This window comes from Pollachius pollachius (genome assembly GCF_949987615.1).
Source record: "Pollachius pollachius genome assembly, chromosome: 13".
NCBI classification, from domain to species: domain Eukaryota; kingdom Metazoa; phylum Chordata; class Actinopteri; order Gadiformes; family Gadidae; genus Pollachius; species Pollachius pollachius.
Window position 1 is genome coordinate 589150 of NC_136946.1, and position 16872 is coordinate 606021.

The 16872-nt window shown below is 43.6% G+C and overlaps 1 protein-coding gene across 1 annotated transcript; it reads left to right on the forward strand.

Moving 5' to 3' along the window:
* Positions 1 to 1160: 1160 nt before the first annotated feature.
* LOC307084801 (tripartite motif-containing protein 16-like) lies at positions 1161 to 13094 on the forward strand (the record flags this gene model as incomplete). The annotated part of the gene is made up of 5 exons (XM_079749304.1): positions 1161 to 1177; positions 2782 to 3545; positions 7617 to 7736; positions 8027 to 8434; positions 10353 to 13094. The coding sequence occupies 5 exons, from the start codon at positions 1161 to 1163 to the stop codon at positions 10898 to 10900; spliced, it is 1857 nt and encodes a 618-aa protein (XP_079605430.1). The 3' UTR covers positions 10901 to 13094.
* Positions 13095 to 16872: the final 3778 nt, after the last annotated feature.

Sequence of the window (16872 nt, forward strand, 5' to 3'; positions counted from 1 at the left end):
CAGAGATGGACAATTCCAGAATGTTTATGAGTCTGTTCCATGTAATGGAATCAGTTTACCCAAGACTCAATCGGTTCTAATTCCAAATGATGAATACCAATTGGTATAGATAGGCTTGTAAATAAAGTACTTTAAGCTCAATCAACAAAATGTTTCATCAGATCCTTGGCAGGGCTCGAAACGACTGCTGGAGTTGACCTTACTCCTGTTTATTTTAAGACTGGATTCTCAGAATTGACGTGATGGATGGGGCTCTGGTTGGGGTCCCCTTCATCCCGTTAACCTCCTGATCCCTCCAGGACTAGAGGCTCCATCCGTTAACCTCCTGATCCATCCAGGACTAGAGGCTCCATCCGTTAACCTCCTGATCCCTCCAGGACTAGAGGCTCCATGTTAACCTCCTGATCCCTCCAGGACTAGAGGCTCCATGTTAACCTCCTGATCCCTCCAGGACTAGAGGCTCCATCCGTTAACCTCCTGATCCCTCCAGGACTAGAGGCTCCATGTTAACCTCCTGATCCCTCCAGGACTAGAGGCTCCATGTTAACCTCCTGACCCTCCAGGACTAGAGGCTCCATCCGTTAACCTCCTGATCCCTCCAGGACTAGAGGCTCCATGTTAACCTCCTGATCACTCCGGGACTAGAGGCTCCATCCGTTAACCTCCTGATCCCTCCAGGACTAGAGGCTCCATCCGTTAACCTCCTGATCCCTCCAGGACTAGAGGCTCCATGTTAACCTCCTGATCCCTCCAGGACTAGAGGCTCCATGTTAACCTCCTGATCCCTCCAGGACTAGAGGCTCCATCCCGTTAACCTGATCCCTCCAGGACTAGAGGCTCCATCCGTTAACCTCCTGATCCCTCCAGGACTAGAGGCTCCATGTTAACCTCCTGATCCCTCCAGGACTAGAGGCTCCATCCCGTTATCCTCCTGATCCCTCCAGGACTAGAGGCTCCATGTTAACCTCCTGATCCCTCCAGGACTAGAGGCTCCATCCGTTAACCTCCTGATCCCTCCAGGATTAGAGGCTCCATCCCGTTATCCTCCTGATTGGGAACACCCGGCTGCACGTTGCTCTTCATGTCCGCCTCATCCTACCCCCTGGTGGTTCCTTGGAGCGCTGCCTCAGCTGCCTTGCTTAACGGCTGAGTCGGCAGTGATGGCCCACCTGAATAGGTGATGTATTCAGCAGTGGGCTTGAACACCGTTGTCTGTCGTTGATACTTGGACATGAATTTCTGTCTGCAGATAGAAAGGTTTCCACTATTGTCACTAATATTGGGACTAGTTTCTCGTACATTGCATGCTGCTTCATTTGTGTTTACACGCTAATTACCTTGTTGGACTAAAAGAATGTGGTTTCGGTCGTGTAGATAATTTGTGTGTTCATTGCCAGCCGTACAGTCAACTGTAATTCAGTGGAATCTGGTAAACCAGGTTACCTATTTCCTGATAGCCAGGATATGTATAGGCCTAATTTCATAATGCATATTTTGTTCTGTATGCACGAGGTAGTTTTTGTTAACGGTTCTTTCTAAAGAAAACCCTCTAAAGTTGATGAATTGGTAAGCCAGCTAGGATAGGTTTGGTATGTGCCGTCCGTGTCTGGCTTTCAAAGTTCCGCGCCGGTCTTTGTCCCATCATTTTGGGAAGTTTGGTTGGCTGATTGACACTTCCTGGCTCTGCCTTTTCCGGGCCAAACCCTACCTCTCTGACGGGATGCATACTTCAGAAGGAATGCATTTCTCGGTATCACCTGGAAAGAGTTCAATCACCCCGCCCTGCAGCTGATTGGTAGAGCAGCTGATTGGTAGAGCAGCTGATTGGTCGAGCAGCTGAGAGAAGAGGCTGACTCGTCCAGCAAACGAGAGAATACTTTAATCGAAACAAAGCAACGCAACGTGAAGGCTGTTCTCTACTTCTGGAGGAAAAGAAAATACCTTTTTGGACAATAAGTCTGACGGACAGAAACCAGAACAAGGTGAGTGAAACAATACAATGATATGAGAAGGCAAAGGACAATACTGGTCTGGTGATGAAACCATTGCATCCTCTCATTAAAACATTTGTTACCAATATCATTTGTATTGATAACAGTAGTAGCAGCTTGATTGCAGTAGTTCAAACCGGTGTAAGCCTCGTTCGTAGTTATGCAGACAGACTTGTTATTTTTTTGTTAATTGGTGACGCTCAGCCTCAAGAACGGCTACAACTGTTTGTTTTGTTGTTGTTGTTGTTGTTTTTTGTTTATTTTCTTAATTATTGTGTCTCATTTTTGTTTTTCTTGTTTTTCTGTATATCTTGACTCATTGTTACTATGTTTGCTACTTAGTTGAACATCCAGGTATTTTTTATAGATTATTTTTGTTATTTTGACTGTCTTGTCTGATTTTGTGACGGGGGGGGGGGTGGTGTAATTATTATATATGTCTACTTTTGTCCTTGTGTGTAAAATTATGGAAAACAACAAAAAAATTAAAAATTTGAAAATAATGAGAATAGCTTCAACAAAATTTCCTTAAAAACCTCTTTGATCCCTTCATTCAATTAAAATAATGTGGTTCCTTAATGCATCAACCTTGTTTTCTCTGTATAGGAATGGCCGCTGCCTTCCCTTCCTGTTCTGAAGAGAACCTTTCCTGTCCCATCTGTCTGGAGGTGTTAAATAGCCCCGTTTCTACACCATGTGGACACAACTTCTGTAGAACCTGTATTGAATCAAGCTGGCGTGGCAAATCCTCATACAAATGTCCTCTTTGCAATAAGCGTTTCAAAAAAAGACCTGATTTACGGGTCAATTACCTCATCACAGATCTGGCCGATCAGTTTAGATCACGCTTACAAGTGAATGAGCAACACTGTGCTAAACCAGGAGAAGTTCCCTGTGACGTCTGTAATGGGACCAAGCTGAAAGCCGTTAAGTCCTGCCTAGTGTGTCTCACCTCTTACTGCCACAGCCACCTGGAGCCTCATCAGAGAGTCCCAGGCCTGAAGAGACATCAGCTGGTCAATCCTATGGACCGACTGGAAGACAGGATTTGTAAGAAACACAGCCAGCTTCTGGAGCTCTTCTGCCATACTGAACAGGTGTTTGTGTGTCAGTCCTGCACAGTGATGGACCACAAGTGCCATCCTGTTGTACCTATAAGGGAGGAACATGAGGAGAAGATGAAACAGCTGTGGAAGATACAGTCTGAAGTTCAGCAGATGATCCGGGAGAGACAAGAACAGATTCACGAGATCTATTCTACAGTTTCAACAGAGAACCAAGCCGAAAGCCTAATTTTGGAGCTGGTGGAGGAAATAACATTACTGACCAGTGAATGCTCAGAGATGATGCAGGTCTCACAGACTGAAGACCCCCTCCACTTCCTCCAGGCCTTCAGAATCCCGGAGAATCTGCTACACTTCAGGGACTGGACGACGGTGGAGGTCTGTCCTCAGGCAGACGTACGGACCGTGAGCAGAGTCCAGGTTCAGCTGGAGGAGACGCTGAACGTTAGGAAGGAGAACCCACGAGACCTGAAAGCAGCTTTAGGGAAGTGTAAGTGTCTGTTCCGTTGATGCAAAGTCAATCCACACAGCAGGAGGTGACGTCCGTTCGTTGAAATCCTACTGGGTATGAAGATGTTTGATGTTGTATCCTTCATCAAGCTGTTGATAAACTGATTATCCATTGATGACTTCTCAACCATCTCGTGATCCTACAACAAACTGTGATAAACAGTCTGTCTGTTGATGTATCCTCAAACATTATTTCAGGTGGAAAGAAAATCTCTTCTCACTTATGAGAAGAGATCACTCGTGACCACAATGATCATTTCACTAAGATTACGATAACCCGTAACAACATGGCCGCCAGACACCCGAATGAGCCCAGCCACACCTAGGAGCCTGATGCCAGGGTTAGCCTTGGGTAATCATCACCCAACTTGGGCTACTTAAGAAAGATAGTTCAAGGTTTAGCAGGCTAAAGTTAATCCAGTCAGCCCAAAGGGGGCGCTACAGCGTTAACAACGTTGCAGTAGCCTAACTCCTCCCCCCTTTGACGTGCGGCCATCAGCCTGTGTATCACCAGACCCAGGATGAGGCTGTTCAACGTGGTCAACCGGATGGAAGCGCTCTGGGATAGGCTCCGCCCACCATAAATGATGCATAAAGCTTTAATTATATTTATAATATTGATTATTATTATTAAGAAAACCCTAATCAACCAAACATTTGACTTGTTGTGAGGATTTTATAACTACGTACTAATAAATCACTACAATTATTATTAAAATTTATTGCAAATGATTTATTAACACATACATTTATTTCTACGTGGTTTGGAAGCTAATGTATTCTTCTCCCGTCAGATGCCTGTGAACTCACACTGGACCCAAACACAACCCACAGAGACCTCACTCTGTCTGATGGCAACAGAAAGGTGATGTGGACAGGAAAATATCCTGATCACCCAGATAGATTTGACACCTGGCCCCAGGTGTTGTGTAGAGAGGGTCTGACTGGTCGCTGTTACTGGGAGGTAGAGTGGGAAGGACATGTGGAGGTAGGAGTGACATACAGAGGAATCATTAGGAGAGGAATGGTAGATGACAGCCGGCTTGGATGGAACAACAATTCCTGGAGCCTTCGTTGTTATGGTAATCGATACACTGCCTGGTACAAAGGTAGTGTAACAGTCTTACAGCTCCCCCCCGCTGGCTCTACCAGAGTAGGAGTGTATCTGGACCGGCCTGCTGGCTCTCTGTCCTTCTACAGAGTGTCCCCAGGTGGAGGAGGGTCCTCAGACACACTGACACACCTCCACACCTTCCGGGCCTCCTTCACCCAGGACCTCTACCCTGGCTTTTATTTGAAGCCTGATTCCTCAGTGTATCTGTGTTGGTTGTAGCAACATACACAAACACACAAACATACATACACAAACGAATACACACACGCACACACACACACATACCGAGGTAGTCTGGCGTCACGACCTCAGGGAACCGGCGGCACGGCTTGTGGAGGTCTGTCCGGCCAGCGGTGTTTCTAATGCCAGCGTCTGAGTGAGGGTTGGGATTCCCAGACACCTTTAGTATATCGCTATGGTGTGTGGGGCATTACACACACACATCCCTTATTATACCACTCATGCATAACGACGGTACTAAAATAAATAAAAATTATGAAATTAAATCAATACCACAGATTTATCTATATATTTAGCTTCCTCGACAGTTAAAGATATATATTGATAAAGGGTTAGGGTTATCATTTTATTCATTCATTCATTCTGTAGTATTTCTGAATCAAACGATTGTGACTATTTCTGTACGAACTCAATCTCTGTCACTACATATGGTGTTGATGTGTATGATTTCCTGGTCCTTAACTGTAAACAAACAGGGTCATGGGTCAGGATATATGATTTACTATATGTGTTGAGGCCTTCACTCTTCAACCCAACATGTACATAAACTAATTATATCTTTGCTGGTAACTTTTGCATAAGATGTGATCCTTCTCATCGATAGGACAATATTCCTTTTTGATGTTTTCATCCAAAATTGAATTGACTGTAATAGAGTTTGACTACTAGATGGGTGTGGGTCTCATTTCCTCATACATTTTTATTAATTAATTCAACCTCAATAAACAAATATAGCTACACAACGGCGAAAGCGTATCCACTGATGTCCCTGTATTTTGTCATTCCATCCACATCCACACACTTATGTTCCCTACTCCCTACACACTTTGGTAGAACTAGTTCAAACCGGTATAAGCCTCGTTCATACAGTTAAGCGGACAGACTTTTTACTTTTCTGTTTATTTGTGATGTTAAACCAGACCACAAAGGAAGTTGATTCATAATCCCCTGCAAAAGGAGAAAAGGCCCTTCAGGCCATAGCCAACAGTTTTGCTGTTATTGTTTTCATTCATAGCAGTGGTGCACATATGCTTAATCAGCCTCAAGAAGGGCTTCAACAAATGTCATTAAAAACCTCTTCCCTTCGTTAAATTCAAAGAATGTGATTCCTTAATGCATCAACCTTGTTTTATTTGTCTAGGAATGGCCTCTGCCTTGTCTTCCTTTTTTGAAAATAACCTTTCATGTCCCATCTGTCTGGATGTGTTCAAAAGCCCAGTTTCTACACCATGTGGACACTACTTCTGTAGAGCCTGCATTGAAACAACTGGCGTGGCCAATCCCACTACAAATGTCCTATTTGCAATATTATTTTTCAAAAAAGACCTGATTTACGGTTCAATTACAGCATCACAGATCTGGCTGATCAGTTTAGATCGCACTGCCAAGTGAATGAGCAACACTGTGCTAAACCAGGAGAAGTTCCCTGTGATGTCTGTAATGGGACCAAGCTGAAAGCCGTGAAGTCCTGCCTAGTGTGTCTCATCTCTTACTGCCACACCCACCTGGAGCCTCATCAGAGGGTCCCAGGACTGAAGAGACATCAGCTGGTCAACCCTATGGACCGACTGGAAGACAGGTTCTCTAGGAAACACAGCTAACCTCTGGAGATCTTCTGCCATACTGAACAAGCGACCCAGCTGCAGAAGACACAGTCTGAAGTTCAGCAGATGATCCGGTGGAGGCAACAACAGATTGAGGAGATCTATAATACAGTTTCCTCAGAACACCAAGCCGGAAGCCTCATCGCAGAGCTGCAGCCCGAAATACAATATCTGACCAATGAAAGCTTAAAGATGATGCGGGGCTCACAGACTGAAGACCCCCTCCACTTCCCTCAGACCTTCGGAATACCAGAGATTCCACCACACTTCAGGGACTGGACAACGGTGGAGGTCTGTCCTCAGCCATACGCACGGACCGTGAGCAGATTCCTGGATCAACTGGAGGAGACGCTGAACGTGAGGACGGAGAACCCATCTGACGTGAAAGCAGCTCTAGGGAAGTGTAAATGTTTGTTTATTTTGATTCCTCACAACACACATTAACAATTGTGATGGAAAGTCTATCCAAAGTTGTTTTTATTCAAATCCTACTTGTAAGGAAGATGTTTGATGTTGTATCAAACTTTTGGTTAACAGTCTGTTGAAGAATCTTCAATCAACTAGTTATACTGCAGTTTCTGCATTGTGTGTAATAATAATCAGATTACAACTATTCAACAATAATAACAACACTCGGGTTACCCTCTTCAACCCGAAATGACCCAGTGTCAGGTTAAACCCATCTCCCCCAATGCCAAAGAAGTCGTACGGCCTTTAAACACATGAGAAGCAGTCATGTGGCAAACTACTAGATAATTACCCATAACCAGGAGCGGGCATACTTTTACTTTTCTGTTTATTTCTGACGTTCTTGTAAACCCAGACCTCAAAGGAAATTGAGTCATAATCCCCTGCAACAGGGGATTATGACTCAACAGTCTTGGTCAAATCATTTTGGGAAGTTTGGTTGGCTGTTTGACACTTCCTTGCTCTGGCTTTACCGGCCGAGCCCTACCTCTCTGATGGGAGGCATGCTTCAGAAGGAATGCGTTTCTCGGCATCACCTGAAACGAGTTCAATTGCCCCGCCCTGCGGCTGATTGGTAGAGCAGCTGATTGGTCGAGCAGCTGAGAGAAGAGGCTGACTCGTCCAGCAAACAAAGAAAACTTTAATCTGAAAAAAAGCAACGCGACGTGGAGGCTGTTCGCTGCTTCTGGAGGAAAAGAAAATACATTTTTGAACAATAAGTCTGACGGACAGAAACCAGAACAAGGTGAGTGAAACAACACAATGATTTGAGAAGGTAAAGGACAATACTGGTCTGGTGATGAAACCATTGCATCGTCTCCTGGCTTCACTTAAACATTTGTTACCAACATCATTTGTAATGATTACAGTTGTAGCCCTTTGGTAGAACTAGTTCAAACCAGTATAAGCCTCTGTCATATGGTTATGCGGACAAACTTGTTCCTCTTTTGTTTATTTGTGATTCCTTTTCTAAACCAGACCAGACTGGTGTTGTCCTTAAAAACCTCTTCCCTTCAACTTGTTTTCTCTGTCTAGGAATGGCTTCTGCCTCCCCTTCCTTTTCTGAAGAGAACCTTTCCTGTCCCATCTGTCTGGAGGTGTTCAGAAGCCCAGTTTCTACACCATGTGGACACAACTTCTGTAGCGCCTGTATTGAAACAAGCTGGAGTGGCAAATCCTCCTACAAATGTCCTCTTTGCAACAAGCGTTTCAAAAAAATACCTGATTTACGGGTAAATTACCTAGTCACAGTTCTGGCTGATCAGATTAGATCACGCTTACAAGTGAATGAGCAACACTGTGTTGAATCAGAAGACTGGACGCCGGTGGAGGTCTGTCCTCAGGCAGACGTACGGACCGTGATCAGAGGCCAGGACCAGCCGGAGGAGACGCTGAATGTGAGGACGGAAAACCCACGAGACCTGAAAGCAGCTCTAGGGAAGTGTGAGTGTTTGATTCATCACAACAAACCTATTGTCAGGCCTTCACATTAATCTTTTCAAGCCACTTGCCCAAACGGCAAGTGGCTGTTATGTTTTACTTGCCCAATAGCATAACATACTTGCCCAAAATGGAAAATGTAGGCATATTATAAAAATGTATAAAACCAACAAGTATTTGTTGAATTATAATAATTTATTCAAATACAAAACATAGCAATTATGGCTGCAAAGCTGTCAAACCAGCTAATATATTCATATAGGGCCAGAATGACAACATTTATTTTTATTGATTTTTGGTGAATATTTCAAACTATTAATTGCATCTCGATTCGTTTTAATGCAAAATTGTCGGCAAAATAATCAAATGTAGTAAGTAACAGCCCACCATTGGCAACTACTACAGCAATCAGAATGACAAAATGTATTTTTATTGATTTGTGGTGATTTTCTTTTGTCCAAGTGAAGTCGGTGGCATGTAATTTCTCTCTCTAGTCCCTAAAACAGATAGCAGCCGGAACGTAGATTTAAGTGCTTTTCTCGCACGGATATCGATAGCAACATGTCATTGTGATTTTTGTCGATACGGTGTCCTAAACTGTCCTCAACTTACTACACCCGTTATGTAGTGAAATTGTGTTGATGAATCCGATTGCAGGGTAGTCAAAACCACAATCAGTTAACTTTTACCCGCTGTCAAGACGGACCCACGGAAACTTCCTTTGCCTTTTTGTTTCATATCCTGGCGGCGTCTCATTTTCAGGTGTCTTTATTTATTAAATTCTGTAACATTTACCTGGCACTCGGACAGTTTTTTCGGAGGCTGAAGGAACATAATGAAAGTGACTCTTCTTTTTGTTCTATTCCGTATGTGGCGGTTGGCTATATGGAAGTGACTGAACACAAATTATTGTTATGATTCTTATTCTCTTGTTTTACCGAAAACTGACGCCCAGCACTGTATAAGTTCCGCTTCCAGGATATAGGATTTTTATTTTGTAGGCACATTTAGTGTAGTTTCTAAAAAGAAAAATCACTTGCCCGAACGGGCAACTACATGTCACATTTAAATTGCCCGATCACAGAGTTCACCTGCCCCGGGCAAGCGGGCAACCGTTAATGTCGAGGCCTGCCTATTGTGATGGAAAGTCCATCTACACAGCAGAGGGTGACGTCCGTTCATTGAAATCCTACTGGGTATGAAGATGTTTGATGTTGTATCTGCATCAGCCTGTTGATAAACAGTTTATCCGTTGATGACTCCTCAACCATCTCGTGATCCTACAACAAACTCTGAGAAACAGTCTGTCTGTTGATGTATCCTCAAACATTATTTCAGGTGGAAAGAAAATCTTCCACTTCTGCTGTGTCCTAGCTTTATTCAGTCCAACCAAGTAGTGACCACAATGATCATTTCACTAAGATTACGATAACCCGTAACAACATGGCCGCCAGACACCCGAATGAGCCCAGCCACCCCTAGGAGCCTGATGCCTGGGTTAGCCTTGGGCAATCATCCCCCAACTTGGGCTACTTAAGAAAGATAGTTCAAGGTTTAGCAGGCTAAAGTTAATCCAGTCGGCCCAAAGGGGGCGCTACAGCGTTAACAACGTTGCAGTAGCCTAACTCCTCCCCCCTTTGACGTGCGGCCATCAGCCTGTGTATCACCAGACCCAGGATGAGGCTGTTCAACGTGGTCAACCGGATGGAAGCACTCTGGGATAGGCTCCGCCCACCATAAATGCTGCTTAAAGCTTTAATTATAATTATAATATTGATTATTATTATTAAGACAACCCTTATCAACCAAACATTTTATTTGTGGATCAATTGTTATTAAAAAATAATTGGAAACGATTCATTATTTCATAAGTAAATTTCTATTGGGTTTAGAAGCTAATCATGTCATATTCTCCCGTCAGATGCCTGTGAACTCACTCTGGACCCAAACACAGCCCACAGAGACCTCTCTCTTTCTAAGGACAACAGAAAGGTTACGTGGACTGGATACTACCAGTCGTATCCGGATCACCCAGAGAGATTTGACTCCTGGCCCCAGGTGTTGGGTAGAGAGGCTCTGACTGGCCGCTGTTACTGGGAGGTAGAGTGGGGAGGAGTTGTTGATATAGGAGTGACATACAGAGGAATCACAAGGAGAGGAGAGGGTTATGACAGCGAGCTTGGATGGAACAACAATTCTTGGAGTCTTTGTTGTGGTAATCGATACACTGCCTGGTACAAAGGTATGGTAACAGTCATACAGCTCCCCCCCGCTGGCTCCACCAGAGTAGGAGTGTATCTGGACCGGCCTGCTGGCTCTCTGTCCTTCTACAGAGTGTCCCCAGGTGGAGGAGGGTCCTCAGACACACCGACACACCTCCACACCTTCTGGTCCTCCTTCACCCAGGATCTCTACCCTCTTTTTCTTTTTAATAATAATGCTTCCTCAGTGTCTCTATGTCGGTTGTAGCAACACACACACACACACACGCACACACACACACGCTTGTCAACAGTAGCACAGACAGGATCCCTATGACTAGTTTGTGTTGTGATTAAATACAAAAGTGTTGAGTTTTAGTTTAAGAGCCAGTGAACCCAAAAGAAGTTTGTCATTTGACTTATATGATCGTAAACATAGTATTCTATGCCATGTTCTCCCTGTTACAGAAATATGTCCCCAATTAAGAGATAAAAGTGGTAAAATCCAATGTTTTGGTTGACAGTACGGTTGTGTTCTTCAGACACTGCAGTCTTACGGTGTGTGTTGGTGCTGAAGCCTCGTCCGGGCAGAGGTTTATTTAATGTCCGAGTGAGGGTGAGACTTCCCGGACCCCTGTAGTATAAGGCTACCGCGTGCGGCGGGTTTCTTATGCAACATCACTCATTATAACACTCACATACGACGGCGCTGCTAAGAAAGTGACACAAAGTTGGCCTGGGTCGTAACCATGGCGATAGCACGCCCCCCTCCGTCCTAAAACTCTCAGCCCAAAACATACTTTTTTAAATCCCATGGTATTGGAATTCAATCTGAAACAGTTGCGCTTTAATGGGAATTAAAAATTATCAATACAACAGATTTATCTTCTTCCACAGTTATAAACATTATATATTTTACATCCATTCCTCTAAAGTTATAAACATCATTACATTTATCTTCCTCTACAGTTAAAGATATCTATTTTAATGATTACGTTTGTATTCATATTTATAACTTTTGTATAAGATGTGATTTTTCTCGAACGATTGGACTTGACAATATTCCTTTTGGTAGTTTTATCCAAAATTGAATGAACTATTATCGAGTATGACTACTAGATGGGTGTGTGTCGCATTTCTTCATACATTTTTTTAAGCAAAATCATGAGTCATGTTAAATCAATTTAACTTCAATAAACAAATAACGCTACACGGCGAAAGCAGATCTATTGATTTCCCTATATTTTGTCATTCCTTGCTCATCCACACACTGATGTTCCCTACTCTCTACACTGTTTCCTAGTCCCTACACTGTTTCCTACTCACCGAAGTGTCCCCTACTCCCTAAAGTGTTTCCTACTCCGTGCAATGTTCCCTACCCCCTACATTGTCCCTAACTCCCTAAAGGTTCCCTACTTCCTACATTGTCCTTAACTCCCTAAAATGTTTCCTACTGCCTACGTTGTCCCTAACTCCCCAAACAGTTCCTTACTCCCTACTCCCTAAAGTGTTCCCTTCTACCTAAAGTGTTCCCTACTCCCTAAAGTGTTCCTTACTCCCTAAAGGTTCCCCAATGCCCGCAGTGGAATCACTTTGAACAAGTGGAATTTCCTTGAGTTCAGAAGCGGTTCTAAGAAGCTGCTCGATGACCCTGGGTTAAATGTCTTCCAATGTGAGAGATGTACAATTCCAGAATGTTTATGAGTCTGTTCCATGTCACTTGATTTGATTTGATTTATTTGGAATACAGACATCTCCAAGGGATAGAAAACAACATGACAAATACAAGCACTATCATGGTCCCTGATGTTGATAGACAGGACATACATCCACATAAAATCATCAATAAAAACATTGTGGGAAAGAAAATGCCCTACCCTCACTTTGTATATTAAAAGCATATTGAGAAGACAGAGATAAATAAACACCGACACAACACACATGGGGAAGATCAGGTTAGTGCCACTAGGATTCTAAATTCTCCATGAGCCAGGATTTTACTTTTTTTCTGAAACAAAGATGGTTACCTATACTCTTCATCACCATAGGTAACTTGTTCCAGTTCACCACTCTACTGTATTTGAGAGTACATTATTTGAGAGCACATTTGTATTGAACTTGGGTAAGAACATGTCTGCAGCAAGGCCGCCTTAATGCACGGGCTTACCTGGGCTGAAGCCCAAGGGCCTACGACGATCAGGGGCCTATCGTGAGCTGCAGTATTAATTTCTTTTTGTTTAATATATACTGGCTCATGATAGGCCCCCCGATCGGCGTAGGCCCAGAACAATGTAATTTCTTGGGGCCCGAATTTTCTGTCCATCACTTGATATGAACTTTTGTGGCTTCTAATTGGCCCAATTTACCAGTGACCCACGTTGGCACCATGTCACAACAGCCTATCACATTCTAAAGGAATGTTTTGGCTTGTGATTCAAATCGAATCATGCACGGGCTTACCTGGGCTGAAGCCTACGGCGATCAGGGGCCTATCATGAGCTGCAGTATTTAATATATATATATATATTAAATACTGCAGCTCATGATAGGCCTCTGATCTTTGTAGGCCGCAAACAAAAAATCACATTATTTTGGGCCTACGCCGATCGTGGGGCCTATCATGAGCCAGTATAAAATAGATATATAATATATATATCTATTTTATACTGGCTCATGTTTATATATGAGCCATGTATATATATGAGCCAGTTATATATATATATATATATATATATATATATATATTTATAATATATCTATATATTTTATACTGGCCCATGATAGGCCCTGTGTGTGTGTGTGTGTGTGTGTGTGTGTGTGTGTGTGTGTGTGATGGATTCCCAAGGCCCGCCGAGGCCAAAGGGGAACCTCTTACTTGTTGATATGCTGTTATTAGGCATGTTTGTGTTTCTGCAGATCATGTTTTCTTTTGGTAATATGGAGTTAAATCAAAATGTCATGGAATATGGTCACCTTGTCTATCCTTCAATTATTTGGTCATCTATAATCTACATTTTATAAATATTGTGATGTTCTGTGGCTCAGAGAGGGTCACTCATACGTTTTGCACTCTAGACACATGGCACTTACCCATTGTCATTGTAAGACCCCCTCTCAGGGGGCCTATGAAGCCGCTCGGCCCCAGGGCCTAATGGCAGGTTAAGGCCGGCCTGGTCTGCAGTGCTAGCTCTGGTGTGGTAAGCCTGGGTATCCCGGGTCATCCTGAGGGATTTTTAAAGTATGCTGGTGACATTATGGAGCACCCTGAGCTGGAGAAGGACTGACCCAACCTCCAGGGGCAGCCAGCCCTGTTGAAACTGGTGCTTACCCACGTGGTCCCTTGATGCGAGCCCTAGCACTACCCTGACTCATTTGTTCTGAGAAACCTGCAGTTTGTGTTTGAGGGCCTTAGTAAGACCCCTGTACCATGAGCCAAGGCCATAATCGAAGCGGCATAAAACCAATGAATTAGCTAGCAGTCTGAGACTCACTGCATCAAGGAATGGGGCTTTCCTAGCTAGGAATCTGGTTCGGCTGGTCACCTTGCTCATGATCTTTGACGCCATGCTCGCTCTATCTAGACTGCCATCTGATGAGCATCTATAGCTGCCTATAGCTAAAGAGCTATAGGTCACTGAGGGCTTGGCATGGAAGAGCTGCCCACCAAGGCTGATGCAGGTCAACCTTTTCTTGTGCAGCCTAGGCTTAGAACCAAACACTATGAATCAGTTTTGGCCACGTAAAGAGACAATTTGTTGTCTAAAAGCCAGTCCCTGATATTACTAAATTCCTCTGGCAGAGTGTCATTCAGCTTGAGCTCATCTTTGTTGGAGGCTAAGATAGCTTAGTCATCAGCATATAAAACCAGATTCTCTTTACAAGCCCGCTTCATGACGTTTATATATATCATCAACATTAATGGCCCCTACACACTCCCTTGTGGGACTCCACATGTTGCCGGTTGTTCCCTGGATAGATGGCTTTGGAATTCTGTATTTTGGGATCTATCAGACATGTAGGAAACAAACCATCTTAAGGTGGGAGTGCTCAGGCCTAAAGCTGACAACTTGCTGTACAGTAGGCTATGATCAACAGTGTCAAAGGCCTTCTGTAAATCAATTAGGATCATGCCACATGGTTTGCCAACATTGATTTCACCTCTTATGAAGTCAGTTAGGTACTGCAAACAGGAATCAGTTGAATGAGACTTTCTGAACCCTGATTCAAATTCATAAAGGTGTCTGGAATCAACAGCATATTGATATAAGTGTTCATGAACCACTTTCTCCAGGACCTTAGAGGTTACGCTCAAAATAGAGACCGGTCTATAGTTTCCCGGATCAGACATGACAACTTTCTTAAAAGTGGGATGACCTTGGAATGTTTCATGTCATCATGTATAGTGCCTTGTTCTAGGGACAGATAGTGTTTCCCCCAGCACTGTATGGTTAAGGCGTCCGCCTTAACAACAATAGGGCCCCGCCTTGACTACCAATGCACATAAAAAAAAAGGAAATATATATATCCCCCCCCCCCCCCCCTCCTGCGCTCCTCGACCACCTTGACTAAGACATTTCCTGGGGGAAACACTGAGATTAATAATATGAGCAATAACAGGACCTATCAGATCAGCTGCATGTTTCAAAAACCTGGCTGAGATCTTATCCAGCTCTTTGGCTTTAGCTGAGTTAAGCTCCTTTAGCATGTTTCCGATTTTTTTCTACCGACACAAAAAAAAAAAAAAAAACTAACCTTGAATAGAAATCCTGAATGTGTTCAGGCCCTTGCACTCTTGGGCTGGGTGCTAGCCTCTCCAAAATTTTGTGGGCAACTGAGGTGAAATACGTTTTAAAGTGATTGACAATATCCTCCTTCTTGACTTCTTCCTTCTTCTTATTGACCTCATTTCCATCTATGGAGAGAGAAATGCATGAACTGGAGGGCTTTTTGTCTAAGTTGAGCAAACAAGATTTTTTAGAACCTTTCAAAGATTTTTGGGATTGTCCTTGTTCTCATTTATCTGTTCAGAAAGGTAGGTCCTTTCGGCCTCTTTGACTATACGTTGAGCCTCGATCATGCAGGATTTACTGTAAACTGTAAGAAGTCAGCTGGGTCCCCTGAGAGTTTGTACTTAGACGACTTTATCCCGAGCGCTGATGGCTTCAAGTACCTCTGTTTTAAACCAAGGATGAGACCTTTGCTTTACCCTGGCTGACCTTGCTGGAGCCACTGAATCATAACGGAAAGAAACAGGGTTTTAAAGTCAGCCCATGCCAGATTGATATCCATAGTTTTTAAAACTGATGACCAATTCAGCGTTTGTATTTTCTCTCTGAGCCTGTCTGCTGAATAGCGTTTGAATTACATCATTTTGATCATTTTATGTTGATCAAATGTGGCTCTTTGCAGCTTTCTGGCGCAGTAGGTTAGAACGTGGTCACTTAAGGCATACTTTATAACTCCACTCTGGGAGATATTCTCCTTATCAGAAACCAAAATCAAAAATCGTGCTTTGGGTTCTGGTGGGGTCCTTAATTAATTGGGTAAGGCCGAACATGTTACAACACCTGGAATAACAACTGTAGGTGGGGCAAGATTTCTTAATGACATCAGTGTTAAAATCTGCTATTAAAATACATTCACTCTCCATCCATTTCAAAAATTTAACTAATCCATTCTCCAAGTGGTCATAAAACGAATTTTGCTGAGGAGGTCTATAACAGACCCCTAAAAGAATGGGCTTGGTTTTGGGAAGGAAAATGTCTTTCATTAAGATCTCGGCTTCATCATTGATCAAATCTTCCTTGACTGAAAAGTGTAAGTCTGATCGAATAAACACACAAACTCCGCCTCCGTTCCTATTGCGGTCTTTTCTGACCAGGCAATAGTTGTCCATTCCAATCACAGAGTCAGTGATACTGAAACCAAGCCTGGTTTCAGAAATGCTGAATCCTTGGTTCTGTTAATCAGAAATCGAATTTTGCCTACTTTGGGTAGAATACTCCTTACATTTAAGTGCATAAAATGCAAGCCTTTTGCTTTGAGTATCTCAAACTGGTCCCTCATAGAAGTACAGTTGGCTCCGGCTTCACTGTCCGCTCTGAGGATTACATTTACCGCATCCTTCGAGGCGCTCTCAGTGCCCGGGGATGTTTCCAGGCCACTGTCAGGCCTCTTTCAGGCCGCTGTCTGGCCTCTGTCAGGCCTGACCTCTGTCAGGCCTCTGTCAGGCCTCTGTCA